The sequence below is a fragment of the Apteryx mantelli genome, chromosome 26 (assembly GCF_036417845.1).
Source record: "Apteryx mantelli isolate bAptMan1 chromosome 26, bAptMan1.hap1, whole genome shotgun sequence".
NCBI classification, from domain to species: Eukaryota; Metazoa; Chordata; class Aves; order Apterygiformes; family Apterygidae; genus Apteryx; species Apteryx mantelli.
The window spans coordinates 1,141,340-1,155,130 of record NC_090003.1 but is presented as its reverse complement, the minus strand read 5'-3'; the positions used below and the strand labels follow the sequence as shown (position 1 = coordinate 1,155,130).

General features: G+C 49.3%; 1 protein-coding gene across 1 annotated transcript in view; it reads left to right on the top strand.

Moving 5' to 3' along the window:
* AJAP1 (adherens junctions associated protein 1) overlaps positions 1-12,447 on the top strand; it is a 44,036-nt gene extending 31,589 nt beyond the window's left edge. The window contains exons 4-6 of the mRNA XM_067311116.1: positions 2,433-2,675; positions 4,663-4,794; positions 12,435-12,447. Coding sequence (XP_067167217.1) covers positions 2,433-2,675; positions 4,663-4,735 — 316 coding nt within the window. The 3' untranslated portion in view covers positions 4,736-4,794; positions 12,435-12,447. The remainder of the gene's footprint in view (positions 1-2,432; positions 2,676-4,662; positions 4,795-12,434) is intronic.
* Positions 12,448-13,791: the final 1,344 nt, after the last annotated feature.

Here is a 13,791-nt window from a genome sequence, read left to right as displayed (position 1 = left end):
GAGAGCGGCCTTGAATGAGAAGTGCTGATTACGGTCGGCTCGTTCTTTTAACTGTGGAGCAAGCAGAAGTCAGGAGAATTTCCAATGTTCCTAACAAAGCTGGGACTGAGAAGAGAAAGCTGTGAAAAATTTCATGTTTTCCTCTGTTTTGGACTGGATTTGCTTTACTAAGCTTCCCTGAGCACAGCAGTATTTCAGTGAAAGAGCACCAAAAACATTTCATAAAACACGTCTGTAGGCTTTTTTTCCCTCTTAACAGAGGCCAGAAACAGTTCCTATCATTTATCTGGCCAACCACAGCATAGCAGAACAGCTCAAGTAACCTAATACTGAAGCCAAAAATGAGAAAAAACCCAAACAAAAAACCTGTGACCAGCGTAGTGTGTAGAGCAGAAATTGTTTACAATCAGAGAAATTGCGACCTCGCTGCAGAATACACGCAGGCAATCTCGGTCGGCAATCAGACGTGTCACGAACAGCAAAGCAGCGCTGCGATGGATGTGCTCGGCTCCGGGATTTCCGCGCCGGGCCCGCTTTCCTCACGCGCGACGGCCCCTCCGCAGGTGAGGAGCGGGGCGGTGCGGGGGCCAGCGCGGCGCGGGGCCGGCGCGAGGAGAGCCACGAGGCAACCCGGCGGCTGGCTGCGAGGGTGGCCCGGATCCCGCGCTTCGTCTTTGGCTCCGAATGGGACGCAGCCTCTCCCTCCATAACTTGCGTAATGCCTTGCCGCCCTGGGGAGGATGGATGAGTGATGGCTGTATGCAGTGCAAATGTGATTGTTATTCTTTCTGCACATCTGCAATTTGGGAACTGATTATTATTTCAGTAGCTGTCTCTTTAGGTTGGATCAGTCAGTGCAAATTAAACTGCATCTCGTTGCTGGCAGCGAATGGGGTGTTGCAGCCGGTGGTGGGGAACGCTGTTCCCTGCCGGGGAGGCTCCTGCTGATGTCCCTTCACGGGGTTATGGGGTGGGAGCTTCAAAATCTCCCGCCTGCCCTTGGCCCTCAGATTTGCCATCTTCCAAAATTCCACTTAAATATTATGATAACCCCTTTTGCGGTCCTATCTGATAAAAAGTGGGATTTTAATTAAATACACCTTTAATTAATGCACCTAAATAGAAGCAGCCTGGTTTACGGCAGGGCTGAATGATTCCGGGATCTCAGGTGCCGCTGAAGCGGGTGCTGAGCAGTCTTTGCGAGCTGTCCTTTCGGCGGCGAGCACCCTGCTCCCAGCCGGTGGCTTGTTTAGAGGCACGAAAGGAGCCAGCCACGAGCCCGCCCGAGATTCGGTCACCCGCCACCAGGAGGACGATAGCCCGTAGCTTAGGTGGCAGCTTGGAGCGGGCGGCTGCAGGGAAACGCGGCATCGAGTGACGCTTTCCGCATCGTTCTTCCCAGCTGGTGTTTTCCTTGTTTTATAAACCAGAACAGCGGTAACCCTACCAAAATATAAATCTTCTGTGACCCTGAGGTCTTATTGAACCTTCAGAGTTAGCGCAGGACCCTCTAAGCAGGGCTTCTGCGCTACCAGGCTTTCATTCCCAAACGGATTGCGATTCTTCATCTTTCCAGCGCAATTGGAGCAGGTCAAAAGATGGAAGAGAAGGAATGTTCCTGCCTCTCCCCAGCTGTTGTATCCTCTGGGAATTAAGGAACTTAACATGACAGAGATTGTTTCTAGTGGGCCCCAAACTTCCCGTAGTGTTCCCATCCGAAGGCTGGACGCTGGCAAAGGCTGCTCGGGGAGGGACGCCCTTGTGCTTGACCCGTTTCGTGCACTTTTGCCTGAAGCTTTTGCTCCTGGCCGCTGCTTGAGCCAAGGGCCTGGATTTAGCTGCCTGAGGACTGACAGCCCCTGGCTGTTTTCCGGAGGTGAAGTGGGGGCCTGACGCTCCTGCGTGCCCCGCAGCTGTGGCCAGGCAGCCCAGCTCGTGTTGCAGTCGCCTGGGGGCTCCTGCCGTCTTTTTTCAAAACCTCACTTATGCAACTGCTTTTTCCTATGAATCCACAAATCTTTCTCTGTGCTAAATAGAGAGTGTATCTGTAGTGTCAGACAAATTTCTAAAGTTACTTATCCCAATAATTTAAAACCTTTTTGATGCCTCCCAAATAGAAAGGGTTTAACTTCATTGTTCTCATCCTCATTTTTTCATTAAAGAAAGCTTTCATTTCCTGCAGATATAAACGTATGACTTGCTAAGTAATTCTTCTGGTAGTAAAAAGCTTATATTTAAAACTTAAATTTGATCATTAAGAAAAATAAACAAAGAGAAATGACTGCTTGATTGTGGCTGATCTTTCCAAAGTGACTGACTTATAATCTAATATTGAATGATGTATAATTAATGGCCGATAATGCAAGTTCCTCTCTCAAGTGTCAGAGATGCATTTTGTGTTGTGTTTCTTTTTCTTTCCTTTAATGTCTCAGCTGTGTGCAAAGTGGGAACACAAGGCGTAACAGCCACCAACGCAAAATCAATCAGCAGGAAGAGAGTTGCCAAAATCTGACAGACTTCACTCCTGCCCGTGTGCCCAGTAACCTGGACATATTCACAGCCTATAACGAAACGCTGCAGTGCTCCCATGAGTGTGTCAGGACACCGGTGCCTGTGTACACGGAGGAGGCACTGCGCTCACCTGGAGATTATAAAACAACTTTCAATGGAAACAGGTAAGAAGGGCATCCATCGCGTTTTCCGTGCATCTTTCTAGTTAGAGCATTCGCTCTTAGGTGGGTTAACAAGTGGCGTCTTATTATGTTCTCTGGGTCCCTAGATTCGTTGCCCCCCTCTTCCTTCGGGGGAAATCCCGATTCATAATAGATATCCAAAGAAAGTCCGGCAGCGAAGCACTGGGCTGAATTGGCTTCCTCTGGCTTTTCAAGCCGTGGCGTCCAGCTACCTTCTGAAAACCAGCTGGTCACTTGAACACGCTGGCCAGCTCGTAATTTGGTTTGCTTTGTGCTGATCTGTGGATTTTCCTGTTGAACCCCTTGTCCTCCAGACGAGGACAAACGATTAGCCTTTGCCTTTGCGACCCGCGGCCCGTCCTGCTGTTGCCTCTCGCTCGGCAGCTTAAGCAGCTCCTGTCCTTGCAACGTCAGCTGGCTTACCTTGAGCACATCTCATCGAGCCCTGAGAGTGGTTAGCACTGCACATTTTTCAGTTCCCTGCTTCCACCTCCAGCAAGTAAATTCACCTCAAATCCATCTTCCAGAATTCCTATTCTGTCTTCCAAGTAGCACCTAAAGAGCTGCTCCGTTGTGAATGAGGGACGTGATTAATGAAGGAGTAGGCTGCATAAACCTAACGAACCATTTGTGTGGCATGAAATAATGATACAGTAACAAGGGGGCATAATAGGAATTGACAGTGTGGTATAAAAAATGTGAGCTGTTGCTGTGTGTCTCTCGTCTGTAAGGAAAATGAGACGGACGGGAGGACTTGGTAAGTGACCTCTCCCCAGAGCGAGCGCGGGAACGCCAGCGTTCGGCTGGGACCCCGCTGCCGGGGCCAGCGGTTCGCTGCGGGGGCTTGGGGTTGCCTCTGCTTTAGGAGGAGGGTTTCCACTAATGATTGGTGCAGAGATTTACCGGTATTGCTCCACACAGTAAATGTGTGTTTGCTGTTAAATCCACAAAAACCAGGACTGTCTGAGGGAGAAAAACAGCAACTGCTTCTTCCAGTATACAGCCTGGTTGGACTGTGACTCTCTTGTTACCCACGGTTGCTACCTAGCTGCATGAAGGACAGAAGCCTGAAAGTCAACAACTTAATAAATGTCTTTTTTAACTATCTTCTTCTCTTTGTGCGTGAAATTGTGCTAGTTTGCATATTCTGGGGTTTCCTCAGGTTTTGGAAGGCAGAGAATTGGCAAGGATTTTCAAACCATTTCATTGAATGTGTGTGTGTGTGTGTTAATTTTGACGTGAACCCCAGCCAACCAATGCAGGGACCCAAAAGGGGAGAGGTTGCTTCATTTTCCTGCCCTGTCTCTGCGCTGTGCTGAACACCGTCAACGTCTCCTGCTTGCACTGCTGGAGATGCTGGTTGCTGGCCTAGGAGCATTGGTTGGAAAGGGTTCATTGCTTTTTTGTCTTAAGGTAATGCTTTTTGGGAGATTATTGGCCGCTATGCATTCCCACGAAGCCCGATGCAGCTGGAGAAGTCGCCCTGCAGCGCGTTTGCAGAGCCGGTGGTGCAGACGCCCTCCCCGGTGGGCCAGCTGGCCCCTCTGCGCTGTAGACGTCTGCATGACCCGTTTCCCTGCGCCACGGCAGCACGGGGCCATGCTCGTGTTCTGCGGCTGGCGAACAGGAGAGTGTTGAGGAGGAAAAGGAGAGAGAAACCAAAGATACATTTTTAAGTGAAAGGCCTATAAAGATATGGGTTGCGTCAAATATACCCAGACTGATTGGTTTTGTTAAAAGTTACTTTGTTTGCCGGGGTGAAAACATAGGATATTATAGTTGGTCTTTTTCGTCTTTCTCTGTTTTGTACAACTGTAGCTTGCAAGGCCAATAAGCCCATTCAAAGCATTATTTTAGAGATTTTTTTTTTTTCCACTAAAAAAGCTAATTTTTGCAGCAGGCCTGACTGGGCTTGCTTGTTGTGTGTTACGTACCGGCACGTGCAAGCCCATTTTTCTGCTCGCTGCAGACCCTCTTCTTCTGATCGGCATCTTATTCCTGTGGCCTTTGTGTCTGAGAAATGGTTTGAAATCTCCTGCTGACTGGCCGAAGTCTGTTTTACTTCCTGGGGGCAGGGCAGACGCCATGTGGCTATTTCCTGGTACGTACCACTCTTAAGAGCTTTTTATCCAATTACCCCACCGTTTCCTAACTATGAACAGCTTTGTGCGCAGCGAGGCCTTTCTCATCACTGTGTTGCCTGTGTGATGCTAACCACTGAAGTGATTCTTTTTTCAAGGCGTTTAACCTGACCAAGATGCCTCATCCAGCCGCCGGTAACTGTCTTCCACCGTAAAGGGGAGATTGGGTGCAAAAATGACTTCTCCGTGAAGGTGAATTAGAGATGGGCCTGAACTGAAAGTCAGAAACTTAGATGGATGTGGACGTCAGGGAGTGATGGATCCCTTGAGCCCTTGGGCTTCAGATGGTCAAGCTTGAACTTCTGGAATTAATGCATCTAGTTTTTTTGTTCCAGCCCACCTCTAAACCTCTTTTGCTTTCAACAAATGACAATAATTTCAAGGCTATAAAATTTGTCATTAACCTCCCATTGCATGATGGACAGTCTGCCTCGTTGCAGGGATCATGCATCCTGTGTGCATTCTTCATCGATACCCTAAAGCTCATCTGCTGGGTTTTGCAGTAATCGGCATTTTCACGCTTCCACGGCGCTGGTGCCAGCAGTCCTCCTGCTCCTCCCGTGCCCCTTCTCTTCCCTGCAGGAAACCGTAGCGGCTCTCACGTATGCGGTCCATAGTAGTCTGGGTTCACAACTAGTACAAGAACAGTTCCAGCAAGCTTTTTGTTCTGTTCTGTTGTTTGGGGATATTTGTTGGTTTTTTCAGTTAGTTTGAGCCATTTTCTCCTCCGTGTCTGTCTTTGGAAGGTGGCATTGCAGATAGCGATGGCAGAAAAAGCAGTTAGGATAAACTCTGTGGCATTTTACTGTGGGGCAGCAATGCCAGTTTGAGCCATGTGCTCAGGTAAATTAATTGGTCTGTCCCAAGTCCCTGCTGTAATGAATCATATATGCAGGGTAAATGAAATTTCCAGCCTTCCCGAACTGCAGCTTACTCAGAATCGCCTGTTTAACATTATGCTCAGCTATTGCATACAGAAACATAATTAGATTAGACTGGAAAGGGAATAAAAAGCTAATGGTCTCTGCTGTGCTGTGGTTTGGTTGTGTCTGGGCAGGCCAGGTGAGATGTGCCCCTGTCTGTGAGCACTGAATTAGGTCGAATATGCCAGAAAGCAAGTTTTTTATCAGTCTTTTCACTGGTGTCTTTATCCGTGGTGGTATCATTAGCGCAGTCGCTAAAACTGGAAATGACACCGCTTTGGTCTTTCACCGTGCGTGGGGCAAGCCAGAACCTTTTCCGGCTGGAGGAGTTTTGCTTTTGTTTTGGAAAAATCTCTGTACCAATCAGAGTGAGATGAGCACGGGGCTTTTCCGTGGTGTTTGCAGAACGTCGGCGTGTACTTCAGATTCCATAAGCTCTGCGGCTCCGATGCCGTGGCTTGGCCCGCGCCTCGGCGGTGGAAGGGACGAGGGATGAGGTTGCAGGCGCTGAGGTTACTGCCCCAGGTGACAGGGAAGACCTCGGTGAGGAGGAGGACGCAAGTCGAATTGTCCGGCTGTGAGTCCCCGCCGAGTAATCTGGCGGACGAAGCGGCGTGCCCCGGTCCCTCCCGGGCGGATATCGCTGCTCAGGGCGCCTTGGGCTGCAGGATATTTGTGGAGCTGTGGGGAGAGGACTTAGGTGACCAGTCGTCGTGCTGGTGCGAGCTTGAATTCCTGACGGCGCTTCCCCTGTAATCCCAGGCTTGGGGGGCTAAAGAGCTACAAGCCAACTCCATTCCTCTTCAGCCCTCCTCATAATCCCCGCAAACCGAGGAGATTCGAGCAGGGCCTCCCATTCTGACCTTTAAAAATTTATGTGCCATGTCAGTTTATTATAAACCGAGGGTTTTTTTGTTTGTTTTGCATTTTGGGTGGGCACCTGCTGTGACAAAGTCAAAAAGAGGTTTTTTGCCATTAAAAAACAAGGCTCTAACTCCCCGTCTGTTAATGGTCTCCCACTATTTCTCTGGCTTCGTTGCTGTGGCCACTATTCGTGGCAAAGACGAAGTGCTGAGCTGGTTGGCCACAGAGCTCGGGCTAACGAACAAGTAAGGATCGGCTGCAGAAGGGACTGGAGACGTCTTCGGAGCAGGTTTGCCCCCAGCAGCACACCCGGGCACCGACTTCAGGGAGCAAACAGCAGTCGTGCTGTAACTTTTACACCATAAGCTCTGCAGTTTGCAGTGTCTGTGCCTTGGCTTAGAACAAACAAAAAAACCCATAATGTAAATTTGTCAGCAGTTCTCGTGTCTGAAGTAGACGTGAAAGAGCAGAAATGCCTCGAGATACTGCCCGCTGCGGGAAGCCGGGGGACTTTCCACTGGTCCTTTCTGAGGTCCTGCAAAATTCTGTGCTGGAGACCGAGTCCCTGTTCATTTCAGTGGAGCTTTTTAATAGTCAAAAGCAGGTCCATTATGCTTTATTAAATCCTTGAAATTCACATTGCCCTGTGTTCATGGAATCCAAAAATGTGTGTTGACATGCTCTGGAAAAAAAAATCTATGAAAATTGTACCTGGAGCATTAACTCGGTCATAGTGTTTCCACTGTTTATAAAGTTCTGGAAGCCGATGGCTGGTTTCATTAATATTAATAAAATAAGAGAACTCCACAGGCCTTCTCTGCATGTGCACGTGGGTCCACACATGCGCATGTGTATTTGCACCAGGGTGTTTTTGGAATACACGTATATAACATACGTGCTACATCATTGCAAAAACCAGGGGATGGCCACAGATTCTGACAGCATGTAGGGAACAGTGCAGAGAACGTCAGCGTGGCACGGGTAACAGAAATTGCTTTCAGCCCAAAGTGGCATCAGTGCAAATCCCTTAAAAGCTCTAAAAGAAACTGCTTAATATTTTTTCCCATCCTACTATTTTTCATGCGTGTTTGTCCACCCCTTCTGCACAGGCTTTTTTTTACTAGAGTGAGAGACTACCAGAAAGATGGCACGTAAGTTTTCTGAATGAGACTTGCAAAACCGCGTTATGCAGATATTCCTGCAGTCCAGGATGTGCACCAGAGCCTGGGACAACTGACCCCGTTCCCGCTAGCTTTCCAAAAGCCTGGGTTCAGAAGGACTTCATTCAAATTGTTTCACAGCTCCATGCAAACAGTTTTTTGCATGGATACGTTTTTGCGGTATTGGGACATTTCACAGACCAAAAAATATATCAAGGTTCAGGTGTTGCAGCGTAAGGTGAAATCTGAGAGCAGCTGGCTTGGTTGGTTGTACTGGTGTGATGCAATGTGTGACTTGTTGCCCGTCATTCTGTCTGGCTGGTATTGTCACTGGACAGACGCTTCCACGTACGGTGAGAGCAGTGAGGCTGAGGATGGTTTTCCAGCGCTGATTTCTAGAACAGAGGGTGGCAGAAAAGACATTTAGAAGTTCTCAACCGCTTCAGTCTGGATCTCTCTTCTGGAGGTGTGAATATCTTGCTGGCTGTTTTTTATCGTAGCAGCAAACTCGCCTGAAGGTGACAGAGTTGGTCTTAACCAGATGTATCTCAGCAGAGGTGGAAAGATTTGGTAGCGAGAGCAAAGCTCCCTCCCTAGAGGGGTCCGTCGCAGCTCTCTGCTTGCAGCGAGCGCTGGAGTCTGGGAGGCGGCCGGGGCCGTACGGCGGCAGTCGAGGGGCCGCGCCGCTCGGAGGGCGCTGCCGCAGCGCAGCACGCGTGGAGGCTGCGCGCCCCGTGCCGAGCCGTGCCTGGGAAGCTTCGCCCCCTCTGCGGGCTCATGGTCGCTCACGGAAAGAGCTAGAGCTCGGGTCGGTCTGAGCACCGGCAATATCCTTCCTTGGAAAGGCTCAGAGCACTTTACTGGTATTAATTGATGGCACTTCACAGCCCTTAGCTTTCTAATAAGCAAATTAGTACTACCGGAGTTGAGGATTCAGAGCCTGAGGCACAAGACGGATTATTTGGCCAGGGACAGAGGTGACAGGGTCAGAAAGAGAACGCAGAAATTTTGAATAGATGAGCGCCAGGAGGCTACTTTGAGTTTAACATAAACTTTACATATTACAGTACAGCAGTGCTTGTTCAGAATGACGCGGATGCTAAACGCTGTGCTGCCTAAATGGCACTTAGATATTTTAAGACGCTGGTAGCATCGCCAGGTTGAGCTGACCTGAGCTGTTGCCCAGAGCGGATGTAAAGCATGGCACGGTGCAGTAATCTCCTGCTTAAAGAGCTGCAGGCAGCCCTGAGGTTTTGTAAGGAAACCTGCTGAAACGCATCTAGTTACATTGCAAACAGATGTTGAAGGTATTTCCTTGGGTCAGATTTGCCCCATGCCAACATCATCTCTTTAAGGGCTGACGTGACGTCTGAGTGGTCCGCAGCCCTCCGAAGAGAGGTGAGTGTCGCTTGTGGTGAACATCTGCTGGCATTTTGCAGCAGGCTTCATTTGCATGTGTTCAAACCCCTTTGGAGTGATCTCAGAGATGAATGTCACACCTAGGCGGAAGGCAGCACACCAGCTGCTTTTGCACTTAAAATAGAGATTTCGCCCATTCTCAGCAGCCTGGTGTACAAATCTAGCAGCGATAATGTGACCCAAAGCCACATCTTAGGTGAGCAGTAAAACACCAAAGTAAAGCACTTGTGCCAGGCAACTAACTTAAAAATTTTGCCCATCGAGATTTTAAGAAGCCAAAGTATCCGTGCCCTAATCGCAGCAGATGACAGATGAGATGCGGTGCTAAAGCCGAGGTAGGAGCAGACACCTCTGTGGACAACCTAGATGCTGAAGTCTGTTCATACAGCCGCTAGTCGATTGCAAGTCAGGACAACTTGTAATAACTGCAGTCTATTGATAAAGGTTTTGCAAACCAAAAGGAGAAAAAAAGGTAGACTTTAATGAGGACTTCGCTCAGTTCAGCTACGCTCTGCCCTTTAGGCCAGGCTTGAGCACCCGGGAGGCGTGACACTGTTGGGAGGGTTTCTGAGAGCCCACTCCGAGCCGTGAACTTGGGAAAGCGCAGAGGTCTTATATGGCCTGCACCTGGAACCAAAGCCACCTTGGCTGCTTTGCTTAAATTTCTTAGTGGCTTTGGGGCTTTCTGAACCGAAGTTTAGTATTTCACATTATTCTTGTCCTTAATCCTGGTCTCTCACCCTCTTTGACTTAAAAAAAACAAAAACAAAAAAACCCTGTAAGGTGAATCAAGTGCTGACCTGCTTTGCAGAAAGAGGCTATTTGTAACACAATATAAATTTTACGTCCTAAATAAATAGTATCCATCCAGAACTATGTAAATGTTCAGCACCATTTCTAGAGAAGTGGCGGCTTGAGATTTTAGAATGTTGCTGGTATGATAACACTGATCTGACCCTAGCTTCTGCACGAGGCACTTAGAATTTACAGTATTGTGCGGTAATTCTCCGCTTTGAAGATGGCAGGCAGCTGCTGTCCTCATTCTGCCTAACAACAGCAAATGTTTTGTATTAACATTAACGGATAATGAGTCATCACAAGAAATCCAGGCTTGTCTGATGAGAAGAGCAGCACTCCAAACAGCCCCGGCACATGAGATGAAGCCTTCTATAAAATCTGTCGAGCTAATTAAGATTTTGGTGTTTACATGGGAGATACAGTATATATTAGGTACCTTGCTTAAAAATACTTTGAAGCCACAAACCTCAAACATAAAGTAGTTTGCGTTTCTAAGTGATAATAACCACTAGGGTCACAGTGTGACTTGGGGTTCCGCCTCAGGACTACATGATGCTTGATCATCTGTGCCTCTTGTTTTAGAAACTACTGAAAATCTGGTGGAAAAAGGAAAGTTATATGATTTTTTTTTAAGATGTAGGCTGCGCTCTCAAAAGGAGCGGATTACGCGGGTCCCATTCGCGCCGGCGGTCCCCAGGCGGACGTGCTGGTGGCGTGAGACCTGGAGGGAGGGCCTGTCCCGGGGCTGCGCTCCGGCCCGGCCAGGCCCAGCAGCCCCCGAGCTCAGCCCAGCCCAGCTCAGCTCAGCCCAGCCCTCCCCGTGCCCCAGCAGCCCCCGAGCTCAGCCCAGCCCAGCCCAGCTCAGCCCAGCCCTCCCCGTGCCACGCCAAGCGACGAAGGCAGGGGCTCGAGGGCTCGTTCCTCTCCGTCCGTTCGCTTCAGTCGGAGGTCTCTGCAGGGACGGCCTTGCTGAACAGCGCCGTGCTTGTTGTCCCTTAGAGAAGTATCAATTAGCTCTAAAGATTTAATTAATTAAGGCTTAATAACTGCGGGAGATTTTTCTCTCTTTTGTGGCCTTTAGTCCTTCATAAATACATTTTACTAGCAGTGTAGCATTTAGTTAATGTGTGTTCTTGTCTTCTTAAACCTAGATTAATGCATGCTTGAAGCAATTGGCTTCAAGTGCTGCACAGTCTCACTGATGCGCCCCTCCATGCGTGCACCGCTGCATGCCTGCACGCAGGCATACGTGCAAACAGCACGCACGTGCGTGTCCGCAAGCACGCGCAGAGGCAGGCGCGTGTGTCACGAGCACGCTCGTGTGCAGTGCTTCCTGCGTCACGGCACTGCGTGTAAAGCCCGTACGTGCAGAGCTCTCGTAAGCACGCTTGGCCGTAACGCGGCCTGCGTTGATGGACGCAGAATCCCAGGCCCGTGAAGCGTGTGGCAATGCACCCGTAATGGGGCGTAATTGTCTTTGCATGAAGGCTTAAAGATTACGCAGGGAGAGATCTTTCAGGAGACGACAGATAGACAGCTTAAGAAGAACTTCAATAGGATCTCTGGTTTTGATGCTTAACCAATTGTCCATTGATTTCTTCAGGGCATTTAACTTTAGAAAATCTCGTTAGTATTCATCATCGTCTTCTCATCTGCCAGAGCCCTCGCTGCTCTTAGCCCAAGTATGAAAAACTCCAGAATTCAAGGATGATCAGAAATAAATTATGCTTTGAAAAGCGTGCTGAGAAGATAAAAGCGTGCAATAAGGCACACCTAAGCCTCTTAGTCGTTCCCACTGTTCACCAAAAGCATCCTCTGTGCCAACGCGCTTCTAGAAAACGGCACCCCGAAAGGCGGGCGTCAGGCCCCGGGGCGTCCGCAGCTCTTCGGAGCAGTGCGGGGCCGGGCGAGGAGGTGAGGGCAGGGCGGGACGTGGCGGGCGAGCGGGCGTCCCCCGCGCCGGCAGTGCCTGCCCCGGCCCCCCTCCGCCTCCGCCTCGCGGGGCTGCGGCCCCCTCCGTGGGCTCCCGCGGCTCCGGGGCGGGGGGCTCCGCCGAGCGTCCCGGGAAGCCTAGCGCTCAGCGCCTAGAGCTCAGCCCCGCTGCTGCTGCTGCAGGCGGCCCTTGGCTTCGCGCCGGCCACTGCGGCCCTCGCCAGCACGGCGCTTCCTCCATGAGCCCTTCCCGCCGGGGCGCCTGCCCGGTGCCGTTGCCATTTGCTCACCTAGGTTGTGTCGCGCGATGGCTTTGGAGGAAGACGGACGCCTCCGCTTTCTCGAGAGGGCCCCTCGTTCGTAGCCGGGGTCTAAAGGCAGGGGCGCGAGCGCAGCCGGCTGTTTGTGAACGTGTGCATGCCTGCGACTTGAAAGAACCGATGCGGGTCCTGATAAATTTCCCTGTTATGATTTAATCTGTGTTTTTCTTTTCATCCTTAACAGGATTCCATTGGTGAACCTGTAAAAAAAATAATAATGGGTTACCTATACCTACCATTTCTGTCTACCAGTAGGAGACTCAAAGAGCAGCATTCTATGGGCCAAATATATTTTTATAAAAATGAACACGCCTATAGGTAACTGCATTTTTCAAAGAGCGCATTTTTGGAGAAGAGAAAAAAATGTGCAAGCAACGAATCCTATGAAGAAGGAGGAAACTGAGAAGAAAAAAAGGAAAAAAGACTGAACGTCTGGAGCTCGGGATATGGACTATGAATCTGAACCTGTGCCAATAATACCGTTATGTGCCATGTACTGATGCAAAAGACTTCGCAAGAAGCTGAAGCTAAGTCAATAACACATAGAAATGTTATAGAAAACAGGGGTGGGGTGGCATCTCTTCTGATAGAGTCATTAATTCTGGTCAATATACATACATATTATAGAGAAAGAGAAAATATATATACACACACAAACACTTTTTGTACTGTAGCAATTTTTGAAGATCTTAAATACTCATTTTTAAAGAAAATGTCATGGGCTAAAAATCTAATTTCTTTAACATGCATAATATGAACTAGATAAACTGATGTTTTCTACTTTGGCAGCTTGCCTTTCAAACCTATATGTGTATATATAGATAGACATATATACATATATATGTGTGTGTGTGTATGTATAAACATATATATGTATGTATACATTATATATATATATATTGGGGGGGGGGGATACATTTCCACTAGTGGATACATTACTGGACCTTAGTCACTGAGCAGTGGAGGACTCCCTGGGCTGGCTCTGAGCGCGTGGTGAGGGACAGCGCTCGCTCCGGCTCCTCTTCGGCAGGCTGCTGGCAAGAGCCGGAAGCGAGTCTCTCCGACGGAAAGCAGCAGTGCGGCAGTCGCTTACTTAGGGTGTCCTGTGGTCCTTCCGGCTCCGAGAGGATGGTTAATAGTTTCGAAGGCTGGTCTGAAATAAAAGCAGAGTGGAAACGTATTTGGAACATAGCTAAAAAGATGCATCTGGGCCAAATTCACAAAGTGCATTCCTAATATACAGAAATCAGAAAAATAGCCAAATATAACCCCCAGACGAGAAAAACGGGAAGAAGAGCCCGTGAGCTCGGCCATTCGGGTGCTCTCAGGTCCTGTCCTGCCGCTCACGTCTGGGAGCGCTGCCCTGGGAGCTGGGAACTGCCGTGGCAGTCCGTGTTGGGATGGCCTTTTCAAATCACATTTCCCAAATGTCCCGGCTGGGTGGAGTCACTCCTGCTCCACACGGACCTGGGTCTTTGGGAAGGCGACCGACAGGTTTCTTACGCAGTTTTGTTCCCAGAAGTACAACAAATAGGGTCCTC